The 18,843-nt window shown below is 40.6% G+C and overlaps 1 protein-coding gene and 1 pseudogene across 2 annotated transcripts in view; one reads left to right on the forward strand and one right to left on the reverse strand.

The window, feature by feature from the left end:
• The window catches only part of TAF1 (TAF1 RNA polymerase II, TATA box binding protein (TBP)-associated factor, 250kDa), a 125,815-nt gene that overhangs the window by 82,976 nt on the left and 23,996 nt on the right, over positions 1 to 18,843 (forward strand). The window contains exons 30-33 of the mRNA XM_011992078.1: positions 3,875 to 3,942; positions 5,617 to 5,739; positions 6,465 to 6,557; positions 6,643 to 6,727. Coding sequence (XP_011847468.1) covers positions 3,875 to 3,942; positions 5,617 to 5,739; positions 6,465 to 6,557; positions 6,643 to 6,727 — 369 coding nt within the window. The remainder of the gene's footprint in view (positions 1 to 3,874; positions 3,943 to 5,616; positions 5,740 to 6,464; positions 6,558 to 6,642; positions 6,728 to 18,843) is intronic.
• On the reverse strand, positions 2,623 to 3,541 carry LOC105548167 (annotated as a pseudogene). Its single transcript, XR_001007347.1, has one exon. The product of XR_001007347.1 is annotated as a polyadenylate-binding protein 2 pseudogene (transcript).

An 18,843-nucleotide genomic window follows, 5' to 3' on the forward strand; every position in this document is an offset into this window, starting at 1 on the left:
TGATTCTCTCACCTCAGCCTCCCAAGTAGCTGGGACCACAGGTGTGCTTCAGTGTGCCCAGCTAATTTTTGTATTTTTTTTTTCTTGTAGAGATAGGGTTTCGTCACATTCAAATTCCTGGGCTCAAGCAATCTGTCCACCTCAGCATCCCAAAGTGCTGGGATTGTAGGTGTGAGCCACCACCCCCGGCCCCAGTAAGCAGATTCAATTGTTGTAAAACAGCTTATAGCATACTGTGTTGTGCTGTCTGCAGTAAATGCATTTATGATGTTTTCCACTGATTATGTGTTTATTGGGATGTAACCCTATCATAAGTCAAGGAGCATCTGTATCTCATATGTAGCTCCTCCATAATTTATGGCAACCAATATATTTCTCTATTTATACGAATACTCTATTTTTTAAAAATTATTACGGAAATTGGTAGACACATTCAGAAATAAAAGAGGAAATAAACTTTAGTGCTATTCACTCAGTTCAACACTTTGTTAGCATATGGTCAATCTAGTATATATTTTCAGCTTTTGTATCATTTCATCCATAAATACTTAAAGCATTTATACTCTGTCTTGCAATAATTTATTTTCAAGTCATTTCTTTGACTAGACCAGCAACTATCTTTATTTTATTTTTTTGTTCTATTTTTTGAGATGAGATCTCACTCTGTCACCTAGGCTGCAGTGCGGTGGCACAGCCTTGGCTTACTGCAGCCTTGACCTCCTGGGCAGAAGCAATCCTCCTTTCTCAGCCTACCAAGTAGCTGGGACTACAGGTGCATGCCATCACGGCCAGCTAATTTTTGATTTTTTTTTTTTTTTTTGTAGAGGTGAGGTCTTGCTATGTTGCCCAGGCTGGTCTCAAACTCCTAGGCTGAAACAATCCTCCTGCCTCAGTCTCACAGAGTGTTGGGATTACAGGCATGAGCCGCTGTGCCTGGCCTAAACCAGTAAGTCTCATAGGCAGGAAGTCTGTCTTATTTTTCCTTATATTCCCATCATTGAACACATTGTACATAGTCATTAAACATTTATTAAATGAATAAACAAGTGAATGCTGAATTAAACAGTAAGTGAAAAGAGAACTGACATTTAGGCTCTGGGGAGCACTAACAAAAGGATAGACAGAGGAATACAATCTAGCAAAGGATATGTAAAACAAGTAATTGGAGTTACTAGCTAAATGAAAATATTTTAGCTTCTTTATGATGAGCTTAAATTAGGGCATTCATAAGCAGGGAGTGTAGGAGATAGGTCAGATAGTTCAAGGATTTTCTGAAGCTTCTGATAGGGATCAGTGTGGAGATTCGTGTATTTTTTTTTTTTTTTTTTTGAGGCGGAGTTTCACTGTTGTTGCCCAGGCTGGAGTGCAATGGCACAATCTTGACTCACGCAACCTCTACCTCCTGGGTTCAAGCAATTCTCCTGCCTCAGCCTCCCGAGCAGCTGGGATTACAGGCGCCCGCCACCGTACCTGGCTAATTTTGTATTTTTAGTAGAGACGGGGTTTCTCTATGTTGGTCAGGCTGGCCTTGAGCTCCCAACCTCAGGCCCTGCTTGGGCCTCCCAAAGTGCTGGGATTACAGGCCTGAGCCACCGCGCCCAGCCCAGAGATTATTTTTTAACAGAGGCTTTGGATTAACCCAATGTTATTAGAACATCACAAACCATAAATTCTACAAACAAAAATTGCAATCACAAATTGTATATGCTAAGTGTGGGAAAATTACAAGTTACCCATCGGTTTCTTTAGGCATTCTTTTTTTTTTTTTTTTTTTCGTTTTCAAAAACAACTTTATTCATGACACATATTTTTAAAAAAATTCCCACCCCTGGAAATGAGCTAAAAAAACCAAAATACACTTTTCACCTCCCTGTTCCCACTTCTCATTCCCTCCAAATAAAAGGGGAAAAAGGCAAAGGGAAAAAAAAATAACTGAAAAACAAAACACTCCTAAACCTCCCAAAACAAGGTAGTGCATTTCCCCAGGGGGAAGGGGAATTTACACTGGAACCACTGGGAGCTGAATGGAGATCTTGCGGCTACAGAAACCTGCAAAGAAAGACACTCAAAACAGAAAAAGAAGCACAAAAGGAAACAAAATAGATCACCAGGCAATCTGGAGGGGCAGGGAGCCGGAGAAGAGGGCTGGGGTGGGTGGTAGACTTGACTGGACAGGAGCAGGCAGGACGGGACTGTGAAAGGTGAGGAGAAGATGGAGGGAAGGTAACAAGCAGAACAGTTTGGTGTCCTTCCAGAGCCCTGGGTAAAAAAAAAAAAAAAACAAAACCTCCTACCACCCACACTCACCTACCCTTGAGCAGCACCCAAGGGGGTGAAATGGTGCAGGGAAACATGGGGAGCAGCTTACGCAGTTGAGACGTGTCCATGGCGAATCCCCAGAGTGAATAAGCAGCCTCCTGCCCTACTCCCTGGGCCTTCCCCTACTCCCCAAAGCAGGTCCCTCCTCAGCTGTTAGTTATGGGATTTTCCCCCCTTCCGCAGTATATCTTTTTTTTAAAAAATGTTTTTTTTCCCATCAGGGTCATCTTCTGTTTTTTTTTTTTTGTTCTTTTTTTCCCCCTCCTTTCCTCTTTTTTTCTTCTCTCTTCTCCTAATACTTTTTTAGTAAGGGGAATACCATGATGTTGCTCTAGCCCGGCCCCTGTAGACGTGACCCTGGGGCCTGCTGTTAAAACCACTGTAGAATCGAGAGAGGTAACTGTTATAGTTGGTGGTCTGGGCGCGGTAGCGGGCTTATGGGAAACCCCGGTCTGTTGTGCTGATTCCTGGTCTGTTGGTTCGTTTTGGGATCACCTTGATTTGCCTTCCTCTAAATAGGGACTCATCTGAGACCAAGGAAGTCCTCACTGATTCTTTGTCTGAGAACTCTGTATATGCAAACCCTTTGGGATGGCCACTAAATTTGTCACAGAGTATGGTGACACGGTTGACTGAATCACAGCCATGAAAGTGAGCTTCCAGCTCTTCTGCTGTTGCACCATAGTCCACATTGCCAACATAGATGGAACGGGCATCAGCTTCCATCTTCTCTTCAATGACATGATCACTGGGCCAGCATTGCCTAGAGGTGGACTCGTATTCATCTGCTTCTCTACCTCTGTTCTGTAGCTCCTTTAACTTCTCAGCTTCTTCTTCCATCTCCCTGACTCAAGTTTTGATAGTTTCCAGTTCCCGGTCCTCAATGGCGCCGTACCCCGGGTCACCCTCGACCAGTCCCGGCTCCTCCTCCTCCTCCTCCTCCTCTTGGCTGCCAGGGGCTCCCGAACCAGGCCCAGGGCCCGGAGCTCCCGCAGGAGTGGGGGTGTCGGGCTGGGGCGGCTCCTCTTCGGGCTTGGGCTCTGGCTTGGGGTCCAGCAGCAGCTCCTCAGGCTCCAGTTCCTCAGACTCCAGGCCATTCCCGTAGTCCCCTGCGCCCCCCGGGGTCCCCTCCCCAGCCTCCCCACCGGCCCTGGGCACAAGATGGCACCGCCGCCCTGGCCTGGGGCCCCGACCATCCACAGCCCCCGCCATCCGCAGCCCCTGCCGCCTGCTCACTCTTCAGGCATTCTTAAATTATTGCTCCCCTTCCATAGTATTATGTTCAAGGTATTAAAGGCAGCAGTAGTACTAACGTGTGTAGATATACACAAATTAAGGAAAGAGTTAAAATTAGTTTATTCATTCATATTGTGTACCTGCTATGTTTTAGGCACTGAAAAATGGATATAAGTCTGGTATATTTGTCTAACCCATCAGTTAGCCTGGTGCCTGACACATATTAGGTTCTTAAGCAAGTGCATTAAGAGGATAAAGAAGTGTTGGCAGATTTTGCCTTCCATTTTTAATGGTTTCATCTCTTACTGTTCCTCTACAGGGCCAAAACACTCATTGACTCAGATCTCTCAATCCATGCTGGATCTCTGTGATGAAAAACTCAAAGAGGTAAGACAGAGTGAGAGAAAGGCAGTGGAATTTGAAGGAGGGGGGTTTATCAGTGTTTAGGAAGTAGGGAATTTAACAGAAGGAAAAATATATGTGGGAGTAGCAGATATTTAGTATATGTGAAGGCTGGAAGGGACTTTAGAACTCATAGGCCAGTCCCTTTTGTAGATGGAAAAACTGGGCCCATAACTCATTAGAAAGGGCAAAGGAAAGTGAGTTTCCAGGAAGTCAGCTGTAGCTGAGAGACTAGTCAATGTTTTAGGAAGGAGGAATTTTAATTTTTTCTTCTTTGTATTTTTAACCAACCAAGCAGCAAGTGCTAGAAATTTTAATTTTTAAATGATAATCTATCTATATTCCCTCTTCTTACCAAAAACATTTAATGGTACTTTATAAACCTACAAAAGTGTAAGTATGAAGTAGACATTTCACAAAAGAGGATAGCTAGCCAGTAAACATGGAAAGATTCTCAACTGGACGGATTATTGAGGAGATGCAATTTTAAACCACGATGTCACTACATACCCACTGGAAAGGCTAAAATTAAAAAGACTGACAATACTAAGTGTTGATGAGGATTTGGAGCAATAGGAATACAAACTTTCTCCTACTAGAGTCTAAAATAAATTTATTGGGTTACGTCCCATTATACAAAAGTCACTAATCAGTAATAATGTTTAGTGTTGTTCAGCAGTAGTTTTATACCAAAAACAGAGAGCATGATCTTAAAGCCTAAATTGCTAAAGATGTTTTTTTTGTGTGTGTGGCAGCTATGATGTTGACACTCAGGGAAGTATAAATTTTGGTGAACCAGAAGAATAGAATGTAGAGTACCTAAAGAAGTTGTTGACGTATCCATTTTGACCGTTTTACTGGAATATCTGGTTTTTTTTTGTTGTTTTTTTTTTTTTTGAGAGAGGGTCTCGTTCTGTCACCCGGGCTGGAGTGCAGTGGGATGATCTTGGCTCCCTGCAACCTCTGCCTCCTGGGTTCAAGTGATTCTTGTGCCTTGGCCTCCTGAGTAGCTGGGACCACAGGCGTGTGCCACCACGCCCAGCCAATTTTTTTTTTTTTTTAATTCTTACTAGAGATGGGGTTTTGCCATGTTGACCAGGCTGGTCTCAAGCTCCTGGCCTCATGTGATCCACCTGCTCGGCCTCCCAGATTGCTGGGATTACAGGTGTGAGCCACTGTGCCCAGCCTGGAATATCATTTATCTTGACTTTTTGTCATTCCGTAGACAATTCAAAGTTACACTTTCTGGGGCAAGGGTCATAGATAGCTAGCTGAACCTTAAATTATCCTTAATTTTTTTTTTTTGAGATGGAGCCTCGCTCTGTCACCCAGCCTGGAGTGCAGTGGTACGATCTTGGCTCACTGCAGGCTCCACCTCCCAGATTCATGCCATTCTTCTGCCTCAGCCTCCCGAGTAGCTGGGACTACAGGCGCCTGCCAACATGCCTGGCTAGTTTTTTTTGTATTTTTAATAGAGATGGGGTTTAACCGTGTTAGTCAGGATGGTCTCGATCTCTTGACCTTGTGATCCACTCGCCTCAGCCTCCCAGAGTGCTGGGATTACAGGCATGAGCCACCACGCCCAGCAAATTATCCTTAATTTTTCTGTGGTGATCACACCTTAGGGAAACTTCTGTCTTGGCTTTGCTTTAATTTCAGAAAGAAGACAAATTAGCTCGCTTAGAGAAAGCTATCAACCCCTTGCTGGATGATGATGACCAAGTGGCCTTTTCTTTCATTCTGGACAACATAGTCACCCAGAAAATGATGGCAGTTCCAGATGTAAGCTGTCTCTGTGCTAAATATTGTGAGGATCATGCAGGGGAAAGGAAAAATGTATAGGGTGTACGTGTGTGTATTTTGGAGAGTCTAAGTGGGTATGTCAGTTGTGACTGGTACGTGATTTTAAATATTGACCTTTTTGCTGTATGGGTACATTATCTTTTTTTTAAAGAGTACATTATCATTGAAGTCAAAGAGACCAGGAATCTTTGGATGTAGGGAGGTTTTTGCTTCCTGTTGCTGACATTCAGTATATGAATGCTCCTGAGTAGCTCTATAGAGAGAGGGTGCTAGTGAATGTGAGGCTTTTGATTTAAAGGTACTTCTAAGCAAATGATACTTTGATAAATAGACACCGTTGGTTGTCTTTTATTTCGTTTTTATATTGTTATGGTGATCCTCCCTAGGAATTCTCAACAGTTTCCTTTTGCACTATAGGAATGTGTTCTACGTGTGTAATGCTATAAAACTTCCGGATGGGACTAGGGAATAAGAAATTTTAATTATGACTATAGAGCAAGTGTTTTTACCCTATCATGGCATAGAAATCCTTAAAGGAATCTGTGAACCCCTTACATTATATACAGAAGTTTTGTATGATTATGTGTTTTTCTAGGGAAAGAGTCCATAGCTTTTTATAGGAATATTTGTAACCCAACAAAGGTGGTGAAATTCTGGTATGAAGAGTGATTTCCATTTAATTTCTTATGCTTTCTATTTACTAGTCTTGGCCGTTTCATCACCCAGTTAATAAGAAATTTGTTCCAGATTATTACAAAGTGATTGTCAATCCAATGGATTTAGAGACCATACGTAAGGTGAGTGACTGATTTGATCTAAATGCCTTTTTGTAATCAAGTGACTGTGTGTGTGTATCTGAGTGCCTGATTCTTTTCATCACAGAACATCTCGAAGCACAAGTATCAGAGTCGGGAGAGCTTTCTAGATGATGTAAACCTTATTCTGGCCAACAGTGTTAAGTATAATGGTGGGTATTTCTCTTTATTTTCTTTCCATGAATCCATCCATCTTCTATCCATCTGACATTACTTAGCATTATTAAAAAAATTTTTTTTGAGACAGGATCTTGCTCTCCTAACCAGGCTGGATGCTGTGATGTGATCATAGTTCACTGAACCAGGCACACGCCACTGCGCCAGGCTCTTTTTTTAGTAGAGACAGGGTTTTGCTGTTTTGCCCAGGCTGAGCTCAAGCAATCCTCCCACCTCGGCTTCGCAAAATGCTGGGATTACAGGCATGAGCCAACACTCCTAGCCAGCATTATTAAAATTTATGTGCATAAAGCAGCCTTGAGCAGTGATCGCAGAATCAATTGAGTGACTTAGTCTTTTTATTTTTATTTTTTTGAGATGGAGTTTCACTCTTGTCGCCCAGGCTGGAGTACAGTGGCGCGATCTTGGCTCACTGCAACCTCCACCTCTCCCAGGTTCGAGCAATTTTCCTGCCTCAGCCTCCTGAGTAGCTGGGATTACAGGTGCCTACCACCACGCTCAGCTAATTTTTGTATTTTTAGTAGAAATGGGGTTTCACTATGTTGGCCAGGCTTGTCTTGAACTCCTGACCTCAGGTGATCCATCTGCCTCAGCCTCCCAAAGTGCTGGGATTACAGGTGTGAGCCACACTCCTGGCCAGTCTTTTTTTTTTTTTTTTTTCAAAGCAAGCATATATTTTAGTGTGTATGTTGTATAAAGATTGCTATTAGCCTTTAATGATGAAAAAGTAATATATGCTTACTTTTGAAATCTCGGAAGGCACAGAAAAATGAAGTGAGAATAAAAATCAAATGGATATTACTTTGGGCTCTGAGCCGTCACTGCTTTTTCCTAGAATGTGAAAATTCACCTATGTCCCAGGCCCTTAGATGGAGCTTAGGGAAATGGGTAGCTATAGACCGTGGTAAGCTTCCTTGGTGCATGGAGTTTTGCTCAGTACATGAGTTGATTGAATAACATATGCCAGGCTCTGTGCTAGCTGGTTAATCTACTGATAGGAGAGACAGTCACTGTCCTCAAGTAATTCACAATCCAGTTGGCAGAAAGAGACAATTAAAATGCAGCTTGGAACCAGGCATGGTGGCTCATGCCTGTAATCTCAACACTTTGGTAGGCGGAGGTGGGAGGATTGCTTGAGGCCAGGAGTTTGAGACCAGCCTGGGCACACATAGCAAGACCTTCCTTGTCTGTATAAAACACTTACAAATAAAAGTTTAGCTAGGTGTAGTGGTGAGTGCCTGAAGTCTTAGCTATTTGGGATTATAGGTGTGAACTTTTGCACTTGGCCTCAGAAGAGAGTTTATACTATAAATATGGTTATTTTTCAGATTATCAGCATATAAAAATATAAGTAGATGAGCTCAAATAGGGAGTAGGGTACATTCCTTGAACCCTCTGATGTTGTATGTAAAATATGATTATTTTACTGAGTAGAAAGACCATAGATTTTATCAGATTATCAAAGTTGTGTGTGATCCCAAAAAAGATAAGAATCACTGTTTAGTTTAAGAGAGGATGTGGGATAAGAATAGACCTGACAAATTCCAATATTTAAGATAATAGGTGAGGCCCGGCATGGTGGCTCATGCCTGTAATCCCAGCACTTTGGGAGGCCGAGGCGAGTGGATCATGAGGTCAAGAGATCGAGACCATCCTGGCCAGCATAGCAAAACCCTGTCTCTACTAAAAACACAAAAAATAAGCTGGGCGTGGTGGCATGTGCCAGTTGTCCCAACGGGAGGCTGAGGCAGGAGAATCACTTGGACCCGGGAGGCGGAGGTTGCAGTGAGCCGAGATTGCACCCCTGCACTTCAGCCTGGCCACAGAGCAAGACTCTGTCTCAAAAAAAATAAAAAAATTAAAAAAAGTGAATATGAAGGAGTGGCCAGAATGAAAGAAGAAAAACTAAGAGAGAATAATATACTGCAAACTAAGAGAAGAGAATTTCAAAGAGGGAAAATTACCAACAGGTCAAGTGCTACAGAGAAGACCAAAGAGGATGGTTATTAGAAGAGTTATTTCACTGAAGTGGTAGAATAAAAAGCCAGACCGCAGGAGTTATGAATGAATGGGAAGCAAGAAAGTGGAGATTGAGAGTTGCCTGTGAAGGGAAGAAGGAAGTAGACAATATGTTGAGGGGATGAAGGCAGTTGGACAGAGGAGACCTTTGTATAGGTCAAAGAGAAGAAAAGGACATGAAATGCCTATGAAAGTGGGAAGATAGACATTGAGAAAGTTTCCGCCTAAGTAACATCTTAGTTCTCTGTAAAGTAGGAAACGGTATTTTTTGCTGAGATTAAAGTACGAGAAGGAATTTGAAGAAAAATATCAACAAGAATTATTTTTATGGGAAATTGGAAAAGGAGCTGATTAGGGACATTTCAGAAGAATGCTGTTGAGCAGCTTTTCAGGGTCCAGCTGAAGATGGAGACTTTTTTTTTTGAGCAGTATCATTTGGAACAGTTCTGTAATTTTTGTCAGTGCTCATCAGATCAAGTTAGGAAACTGAGAAGGCAGATGATAAAATTGATTCAGGATTGAGATTTTGTTTTGTGGATGTGCTGGAAAGATTGGGAATTGTGAGGGTATTAGCAAAAGAAAAAAAAATTATTGAAGTTCGGGCATCTCAAACCAATAAAGGACGCTTTATTGCAGAGGATTGTGACCGTATAGTCTCCAGTTTGGGGGAATATCTCAGAGCAGCTTCACAAAAGCTTGCAATTTATTTGGCAATTTGTGTTTTATCTTAAAAACTTATGCAAATTTTCCTTTAGGCTTATCTGTACTTTAACTTGCTTTAAATTTCTTACCAAATTACTTCACATCCCCTCTTCAATCTTCAAGTAAAATTGCTGATTCAGGAAGCTATACAACAATGAACCCATAGCTTACTTTGGTATATTCTTCTGCATTACCTTAGTTTTTAAAACATGGGGCTGATTATACATTAAAGTAATGCCAGGAGAGGCTTAATATGTTGAGAGATAGAAACTAATGGGCCTGGCAATTTTCTTGAAGTAAGAGAAAGAGAATGAAAAAACTGGACAGACACAAGGCTGTGGTAAGAAAGTTGAATATTTGGAGTTGAAAGTTCCAGAGGTGAAGCAGTTTTCACTAGATAGCATTCTGGGTATAGCCATGGATGTGTTTGGTAGCCATGGATGTGTTTGGCTGGAGCAAAGGTGCAAACTATTGGCACAAAGATTTGCAGGGATTTGGATAGGTTGTACATGTGAACAATAAAGTAACTCACTATGATGGGAGAGATTTGGAGCCGAGAGAATGATTGTGCCAGGTGCATAAGTTTTTGTGAATGAGAATCAGTTAATAATGGTGACTAAAGGTGAAGAACACAGATTTCAAACTCAGGTGTCCTGCAGGGGCCAGGCAAATAATGTAAATGACTAAGGTGGGCCAGGTGGGATTGTGCTAAACTAGAAGAGTGCATGCATATTCCATCTAAAGCAGCACGTCCTTCATCTGATTGTTGTCCTAAGGAAATGAGTATCCTGTGTTGCTAGATGTCTTAATTTTTCAAGAGAAGCTGAAAATCTGAGTTTTTTTATGTGACATTTCTTAAATTTTTACGTATTTGCAAATAGTTTAAATGTTTCTTTACTCCGTTGGCCAAATAAAAACATCTATCTGCAGGCCAAATTTGGCTCCAAGTCTTCAACCTCTGGCGTAGTGAAAAACAGGCCTTAGAGTAGGAGAGATTTTTTTTTATCCCCAAGAAGAAGTAAATAATGTCTAGGTAGTAGCAGTGGACAGCCTAGAAGGCTGACTTTCCCCCTTCTTAACCAGTGGAATAGGAAACTTCTGAATAGGGCTATAAGGGTTAGTGGTGCCATGTGATATGAAATGATGACATCTAGAAAGACACCATAAAGACATTGAGGAGTTAAAGGCACATGAAATATTTCCCACTATCAGGTGATACACACGAAATATTTCTGTTTAAAACTTTGTTGGTTCAGCCAAATATGATCCTGCCTCTTTTTTTAATTAATAGTAACAAAGTCCAGGCTGGATGCAGCAACTCACTCCTGTAATCCTAATGCTTTGGGAGGCCAAGGCAGGAGAATCTCTTGAGGCCAGAAGTTCAAGATCAGCCCTGGCAAGAGACCCTGTCTCTTAAAAAATTTTAAAAATTACCTGGGCATGGTGGTGTGTGCCTGTTGCTGAGCCCAGGAGTTCAAGGCTGCAGTGAGCCATGATTGTGCCACTGCACTCCAGCTTGGTTGACAGAGTGAGACCCTGTCTCAAAAAACAAAAAATATAAATAGTAACAAAGTCCATGTGGACTTTATTCTCTACGTTAAAATTTTTATTTTGTAAAATTTTATTGTTAGTATTAAAGTTAATCTAAATTAGTAGAATGGTATCTCTAATTAACATTATTTTGACTCTTTATATTCAGATCCTTCACTGATAATATACTGCATATGAGCATATTTCTCTAACATTTTACACTGACTTCCTTGACTTTGTTAGTCACATATTTAGCCCGTGAACTATATTGTGTATAGCCAGAATACTTAGCACTAAGATTAGGGTCATTAGGCAAAAACTAAAAGATAAGTAACACTCCATATAAAACACATCTGGACATAGGCAGCATGTATCAGAGGAATTGGTCTTGTCCTTAAGTGATGACAGTGGACTGTACGCCAGCTGCCACGTAAGTACTAGATCAATTTCAGAACCTCTGTTCATGTTTAAATAGCATTTGAAAAGAACATTAATACAGGGAAGTCCACAACTTTAAGTGGTTGGAGTTATTTACAGCAGTCCCCAAAGTACCACAACAGTTGAAAGAGAGAGTCATACAGATAAGTCCCTTCTCAAAAATACAACCCAAACTTTTTGCCGGACTTAACAAAATTGGCAGAGGCCTTACTACTTAATGTTTAGTTAAATTTGAAATGAGCTGCATAGTCTGTGGCTATACCATCCTAAATGTGCCTGATCTCATTTGAAATGAGCTGCGTGGTCTGAACCAATAGGTGATGCTGAGCTAGTCATGATGAGATTCCCCTTTCCCAAAGATTTCATAGCAAGTTTCTCCTCTAGTGCTCTTAAAACCAAAATCAACTCCAGTAAGAAACCATCTTTAGGATGGACATAGGTAGAACTTGTGTCATGAAACCTGAGAGCCCAAAGTTTTAGAATGCTCAGTTGGACCCCACAATCTAGATATAAATTTACAAAGAAAAACTGAGAAATCTCCCCCTGTGCCCAACTTTTGAGTATCTCCCAATCTTTTGTGGGCTCTGATAGTTGTTCAGGTTATAGGACCTTTGCCTGACATTCTGGGGTCTCATCCTATGCCTGTGTAGCTTAGTAGTTATTCAGCCAAAGACTAAAGGGAGCCCTTGCAGATCTTGTGGAGCACCCTCTTCTCCAGTTGTGCCTTGCAATTTCCAGCTGTCTTAACCTCCTCAGACTCTAATATGTCTCCACAGCTCAGGAAGACTGCGATAATTGGCTTGCCTTCAGCAGAAAGCCAGGGACAATTCTAGGGCTCACTTCATTTCCCTTCCCTTCTTACAGGGATCACAGAATCTTACACTACTAGTTGCTCAGTGTCTGAAAGCAGTTGTTTCATTTGTTTTTTTCTAGTTTTCTGTTTATAGTAGGAGGACTAATCCAATAGCATTCTATCATGCCCAGAAAGTCTTTTAATGTTTAGTTTTATGGTATTTCTGACATACAGAAACTTCATATGCATACATTTGTATTTATCAGTCTTTCCTATATGATTCCTGTCTTTGGTATTATAACCCTTCAAAAGATCTTCCCTACCCCCAAGATAGCAAACCATATTTTCTTCTAATATGTACAGTATTTTAAATATTTAAATGTTTGTCTACTTTTTAGAATAAAATCTTAAGTAGAAGGTAAATATTTAACTTTCTTTCTTTCCCAAATGACTAGCCAAAGTGTCCAAGTCCCTTTTATGGAACAGTCTAACCTTTTCTACTAATTGAAATGCTACCTGCATTTTTTTTTTTTTGAAATAAGGTCTTGCTCTGTTGCCCAGACTGGAGTGCAGTAGTGTGATCATGGGTCATTACAGCCTCCACCTCCTGGGCTCAAGCTATCCTACCACCTTAGCCTCCCAAGTAGCTGGGACTACAGGCATACATCACCAAGCCTGGCTAATTTCTGTTTTTTGTTTAGTTTTTGTTTTTTTTTTTTTTTTTTTTTTGAGACGGCGTCTCACTCTGTCGCCCAGGCTGGAGTGCAGTGGCCTGATCTCCGCTCACTACAAGCTCCGCCTCCCAGGTTCACGCCATTCTCCTGCCTCAGCCTCCTGAGTAGCTGGGACTACAGGCGCCCGCCGCCATGCCTGACTAATTTTTTGTATTTTTAGTAGAGACGGGGTTTCACCGTGTTAGCCAGGATGGTCTCGATCTCCTGACCTCGTGATCCGCCCGTCTCGGCCTCCCAAAGTGCTGGGATTACAGGCATGAGCCACCTGGCCTGGCCTACTTTTTGTATTTTTTGTAGAGATGTGGTTTCACCATGTTGCCCAGGCTGATCTCAGACTCCTGGGCTCAAATGGTCCACCTGCCTCAGCCTCCTAAAGTGCTAGGATTACAGGCATAAGCCAATGCACCTGGCCAAAATGCTACTTTTATACTATACTAAATTCTTACTTTTTTTTTTTTTTTTTTTTGAGACAGAGTCTCGCTCTGTCCCCCAGGCTGGAGTGCAGTGGCACGATCTTGGCTCACCGCAAGCTCCGCCTCCCGGGTTCATGCCATTCTCCCACCTCAGCCTCCAGAGTAGCTGGGACTACAGGTGCCCGCCACCACGCCCAGCTAATTTTTTTGTATTTTTAGTACAGACGGGGTTTCACCATGTTAGCCAGGATGGTCTCGATCTCCCGACCTCGTGATCCGCCCGCTTCAGCCTCCCAAAGTGCTGGGATTACAGGCGTGAGCCACCTCGCCCGGCTCTTATATATTCTCAAACCTATTTGAGAGCTTTCTATTCTGCTTCATTGATCTGTTTGTCTAGTCTGGTGCTATTATCACCAGATAATATAATTGTTTTATCACAAAGGCTTTATAATTTTAAATTCCTTGACTGTGCTTGCTTGATTATCCTAAATAAACTCTAAGGTCATTTTTGTTAGATTCTACCTTGTCGTCGAATGAATAAACATGAATGAGACCTTATTTAATTTATGGATGAATTTGGAGAAACTGTGTATCTTTATAATTCTCCATTTTTCCACCTGGGAGTTTATATTTCTTCATTTACTCACATTTTCTTTTATGTCCCCCAATAATGGCTTCTAGTTTTCTTCATATAGTTTCTAGGCATCTTTTAATTTATTCCTATACATTTTATAGTTTTTGTTGCTTTTGAATTTCTCATTGTTGAGTTTATTCCTAGGTAATTTAAAAGTTTTTATTTTGTTTATTCTTCATTGTCAATATTCTATATAAAATTTAAAAGCTTTGCTGCCATTGTGCTTGTGCTCTTTTTTTCCTAACTGGTTATTAAGTCTAAAGGTTTCAGTTTGAAGAATATGAGTAGTTGATTCAGTATTGTTCATAGGTTAAATGTAATACTTAAAGCGTTTCCATAATACTAGTTTCTAAGTCTGTGCTATGAGGGTACTACTCTGTAAGTCTGGCCACTAACAAATAATAAGGGTCTTTTTTTTCCATCAGTGATTGGGACCCAAGATATAAGTATCTCTGACCAGGCTTGGTGGCTCACAACAGTAATCCCAGCACTTTGGGAGGCCGAGACAGGCGGATCATTTGAGGCCAGGAGTTAAAGACCAGCCTGGCCAACATGGTGAAACCCCATCTCTACTAAAAATACAAAAATTAGCTGGGCCTGGAGCTGAGATCATGCCACTGCACTCCAGCCTGGGCGACAGAGTGAGACTCTGTCTCCAAAAAAAAAAAAAGAAATATTTCCATATGAAGGTTAAGTCCTTCACGTCATTGAAGAGAAGAAAAACTTCCCCAAATCCTGCTTGAGTCTCTTGCTGCCATCTTGTCTCTTTCTCTTTCCATACAGACTTTTTTATTATGGTAAAATATAGATAATATAAAAATTTGTCATTTAAACTATTTTTATTTTTTTGAGACTGAGTCTCATTCTGTTTCCTAGGCTGGAGTGCAGTGGTGCGATCTTGGCTCACTGCAACCTCTGCTTCCTGGGTTCAAGCGTTTCTCCTGCCTCAGCCTCCAGAGTAGCTGGGATTACAGGTGTACACCACCACGCCCGGGTAATTTTTTTATTTTTAGTAGAGACGGGGGTTCACCATGTTGGCCAGGTTAGTCTCCCATTTCTGACCTCAGGTGATCCACCTGCCTCAGCCTCCCAAAGTGCTGGGATTACAGGCATGAGCCACCGTGCCCAGCTGTCATTTTAACTATTTTTAAGTGTAAAAATCAGTGGCATTAAGTTCATTCACAGTGTAGTGCAACCATTACCACTATGTATTTACAGAACTTTTTTATTATTCCAAACAGAAACTCTGTACCCCTTACATGGTAACTCCCCTTCTTCCTTGCTCCTGGTAATCTCTATTCTAGTTTCTCTCTCTATGCAATTGCCTATTCTAGGTATGTCATATAAGCAAATCATACATTATATACAATATTCTTCCTTTTGTGTCTGGTTTGTTTTACTTACCATATTTTCAAGGTTCATCCATGTTGTAGCATGTATCAGACTTTCATTCCTTTTTATGACAGCCAGACTTCTTTTATGAATATGTAACATCTCTCACTATTTTCTTTGTCTGCCAGTAATGCCTCACTTAGCTTTAAGCTGGCTTCCACCCTGTCCAGTCTCCCAAGTAAACAGGACCACATAATTGTCAGATATAGTGGGCACTTTTCTGTGCTTATCTTGACCTCACCCTAGTATTTGACATAATTGACCATTCTTTCCTCACAACTGTATTGTGATTGGCTTCCATGACAATTTTTAGCTCTGGCTAGGGGAGGCCGAGGCGCGTGGATCACGTGAGGTCAGGAGTTCGAGACTAGCCTGGCCAACATGGTGAAACCTGTCTTCACTAAAAATACAAAAAAATTAGCCAGGCGTGGTGTCACACAGTATAAGAATGCAGTCAGCATTCTCGGGAGGCTGAGGCAGGAGAATCACTTGAACCTGGGAGGCAGAGGTTGCAGTGAGCCAAGATCATGACACTGCACTCCAGCCTGGGTGACAGAACGAGACTCCAAAAATAAAAAAGTCAGCCCTTATTTTCCTCCCACCTCTTAAACTATTCCTTTGTAATCTCCTTTGCTGAATGTTCTGCCCACTCCTGTAACTTCAGTTATCACCTCTTTCCTGATGACTCTATTGTAGACAAAGCCACTTGCCAAACATTTCCTCTTGGATGTTTCAGTGGAACTTAAAACATACCTCAAGCTGAGTGTATTATTGTTTCCTCCTATCCTTCTTTATTCCAACTTTCTCCCTCTCTCCTCCTTTACTTGAATCACTCATTTACAATTTCCAATCTGGGTTTAATGGGACATTAACATTACCCAGTAGCTACATCTAGGAACCTCTTGTTTTTGATTCTTTACTTTGAGTAAGTTCCAACATCCAGTATGTCACTAAAGTTTGCATTATATTTTGCCTAGTCACCTGGTGAATGTCCCAGCCTTTATATTTATCTCCTTCTAACCTAACATCTACATTCCTGTCGGGTAGACCTTTTAAAAAACAAGCAAAACCTCTTATAAAAAGATCAAATAATCTAGAAATATATAAAATTAAAAGTTAAAGCTTCTGCCTGCCCTCCCACTCCTGTCTCCCATATTTTCATTTCCCCAGAGATAACAGCTTGATATATAGTCTTAGGTACTTTTTTCTATGCTTACACAAAATGTGTTTACTTATTACGCCACTCTCAGCACACTGCCTATAGGGTAGCCCTGCTCTGCAGGAGCAGTAAAAAAGAAAAATACATGTAGGTTTTTCAAGTTTTTGTTTTATTCTGTAATTTGCTCTTTTTTGCTCATGAATATATTCTGATCCTTTTTATTTTGAGGTAATTATAGATTCAGGAAGTTGCAAGAAATAGTACAGAGTCCTGTGGGCTTCTTACTCAGCTTCCTTCAATGGCAATATCTTACATAGCTGTACTTCAATATCAAGACCAGGAAATTTATATTGGTACATTACTGTTAAATAAATTACAAAACTTAGTTTTCACCATTTAAAAAATCTATTTGTGCATATCTGTGTGCAATTTCATGCCGTATGTATGTTCCTGTAACCACCACCACAATTAAGACTTAGAACTGTTACCATAAAGGAACTCCCTGTTCTTTGTATCTGCACCCCCCCCACACACACGCCCACCACCGCACCCACCACTGTTCCTGTTCCACTTATCTGTTCTCCATCTCTATAGTTTTGACATTTGAGCATGTTATATAAATGGAATAGTATAATATGTATGTAACAATTTGAGATTGACTTTTTTTCACAAAGCATAATTCCCTTGAAGTCCATCTAAATTGTTGTATCAGTAGTTCATTTTTTAAACTGTTGAGTGTCCCATTGTGTGGTTGTACCAGAGTTTGTTCAAACATTTACTCATTGAAGGACATTCAGATTTTCACTATTTTGCCATTATGAGTAAAGCTGCTGTGAGCAATCATAGACAGGGTTTTGGATGAGTTTAATTTTTCATTTCTCTGGGATAAATGCCCAAGAATAGAATGGTATATGTTTAGTTTTACAAGAAACTGCACTGTTTCATTTTTTTTTCCACATCAGATGTGGAAAAAAAATGTACTGGCATTGTAATAAGGCTTGAGGGAGGCACATCTCACACATGAGCGTGAAAACCCAATGTCATCACACTTATGTCATTATAAGCTTATGAACTACAAAAAGATTGTGCCATACTTGTTGGAGTGTCTGTACCATTTTACATTCCCACCAGCAATGTACGTGATCCAGTTTCTCTGCAGCATTCACTATTAACACTTTAAAAAATTTTAGCTGTTCTTCTATTGTGATTTGATTTTTTTATTTTTTTTGGAATTCGGTGCAAATTTTATTAAACTACAAAAATCATACAATTATTATTTTAGATATATTTATATAAAGTCATAAAAGCTATGATTTTTGAAAAACATTAGCATAAGAAATTTTTTTGTTATATAAGTAAATTTAGCATCTTAAGGATTCAATATACAGTTTAAAAATTTTTTAAATTAATAGCGATTGTACATATTCTTGAGGGCACATAATTATATTTCCATACATATAATTCATAGTTATCAGATCAAGGTAATTAGCACATCCACTGTCTCAAATGTTTATCGCTTCTTTGTGTTGAGAATGTGCAATATCCTTCTAGCTATTTGAAACTATATATTGTTTTATTATTAACTATAGTCATTCTATGGTGCTATAGAACACTAATTTCTATCTAGCTATAATTTTGTATTTTTTTTTCTAGGGTATATGTGCACAGCGTGCAGATTTGTTCATATGTATACATGTGCCATGTTGGTTTGCTGCACCCATTAACTCGTCATTTACATTAGGTATTTCTCCTAATGCTGTCCCTCCCCCAACCCCCCACCCCACGACAGGCCCCGGTGTGTGATGTTCCCCACCCTGTGTCCAAGTGCTCTTATTGATCAATTCCCACCTATGAGTGAGAACATGTGGTGTTTGGTTTTCTGTCCTTGTGATAGTTTGCTCAGAATGATGATTTCCAGCTTCATCCGTGTCCCTGCAAGGGACGTGAACTCATCCTTTTTTATGTCTGCATAGGGATTCCATGGTGTATATGTGCCACATTTTCTTAATCAAGTCTATCATTGATGGACGTTTGAGTTGGTTCCAAGTCTGCTATTGTGAATTGTGCCACAATAAACATATGTGTGCATGTGTCTTTATAGTAGCATGATCTATAATCCTTTGAGTATATCCCCAGTAATGGGATGACTGGGTCAAATGGTATTTCTAGTTCTAGATCCTTGAGGAATCGCCACACTGTCTTCCACAATGGTTGAACTGGCTTACAGTCCCACCAACAGTGTAAAAGTGTTCCTATTTCTCCACATCCTCTCCAGCA

The sequence above is a fragment of the Mandrillus leucophaeus genome, unplaced genomic scaffold (assembly GCF_000951045.1).
Source record: "Mandrillus leucophaeus isolate KB7577 unplaced genomic scaffold, Mleu.le_1.0 Scaffold401, whole genome shotgun sequence".
Lineage (NCBI taxonomy): Eukaryota > Metazoa > Chordata > Mammalia > Primates > Cercopithecidae > Mandrillus > Mandrillus leucophaeus.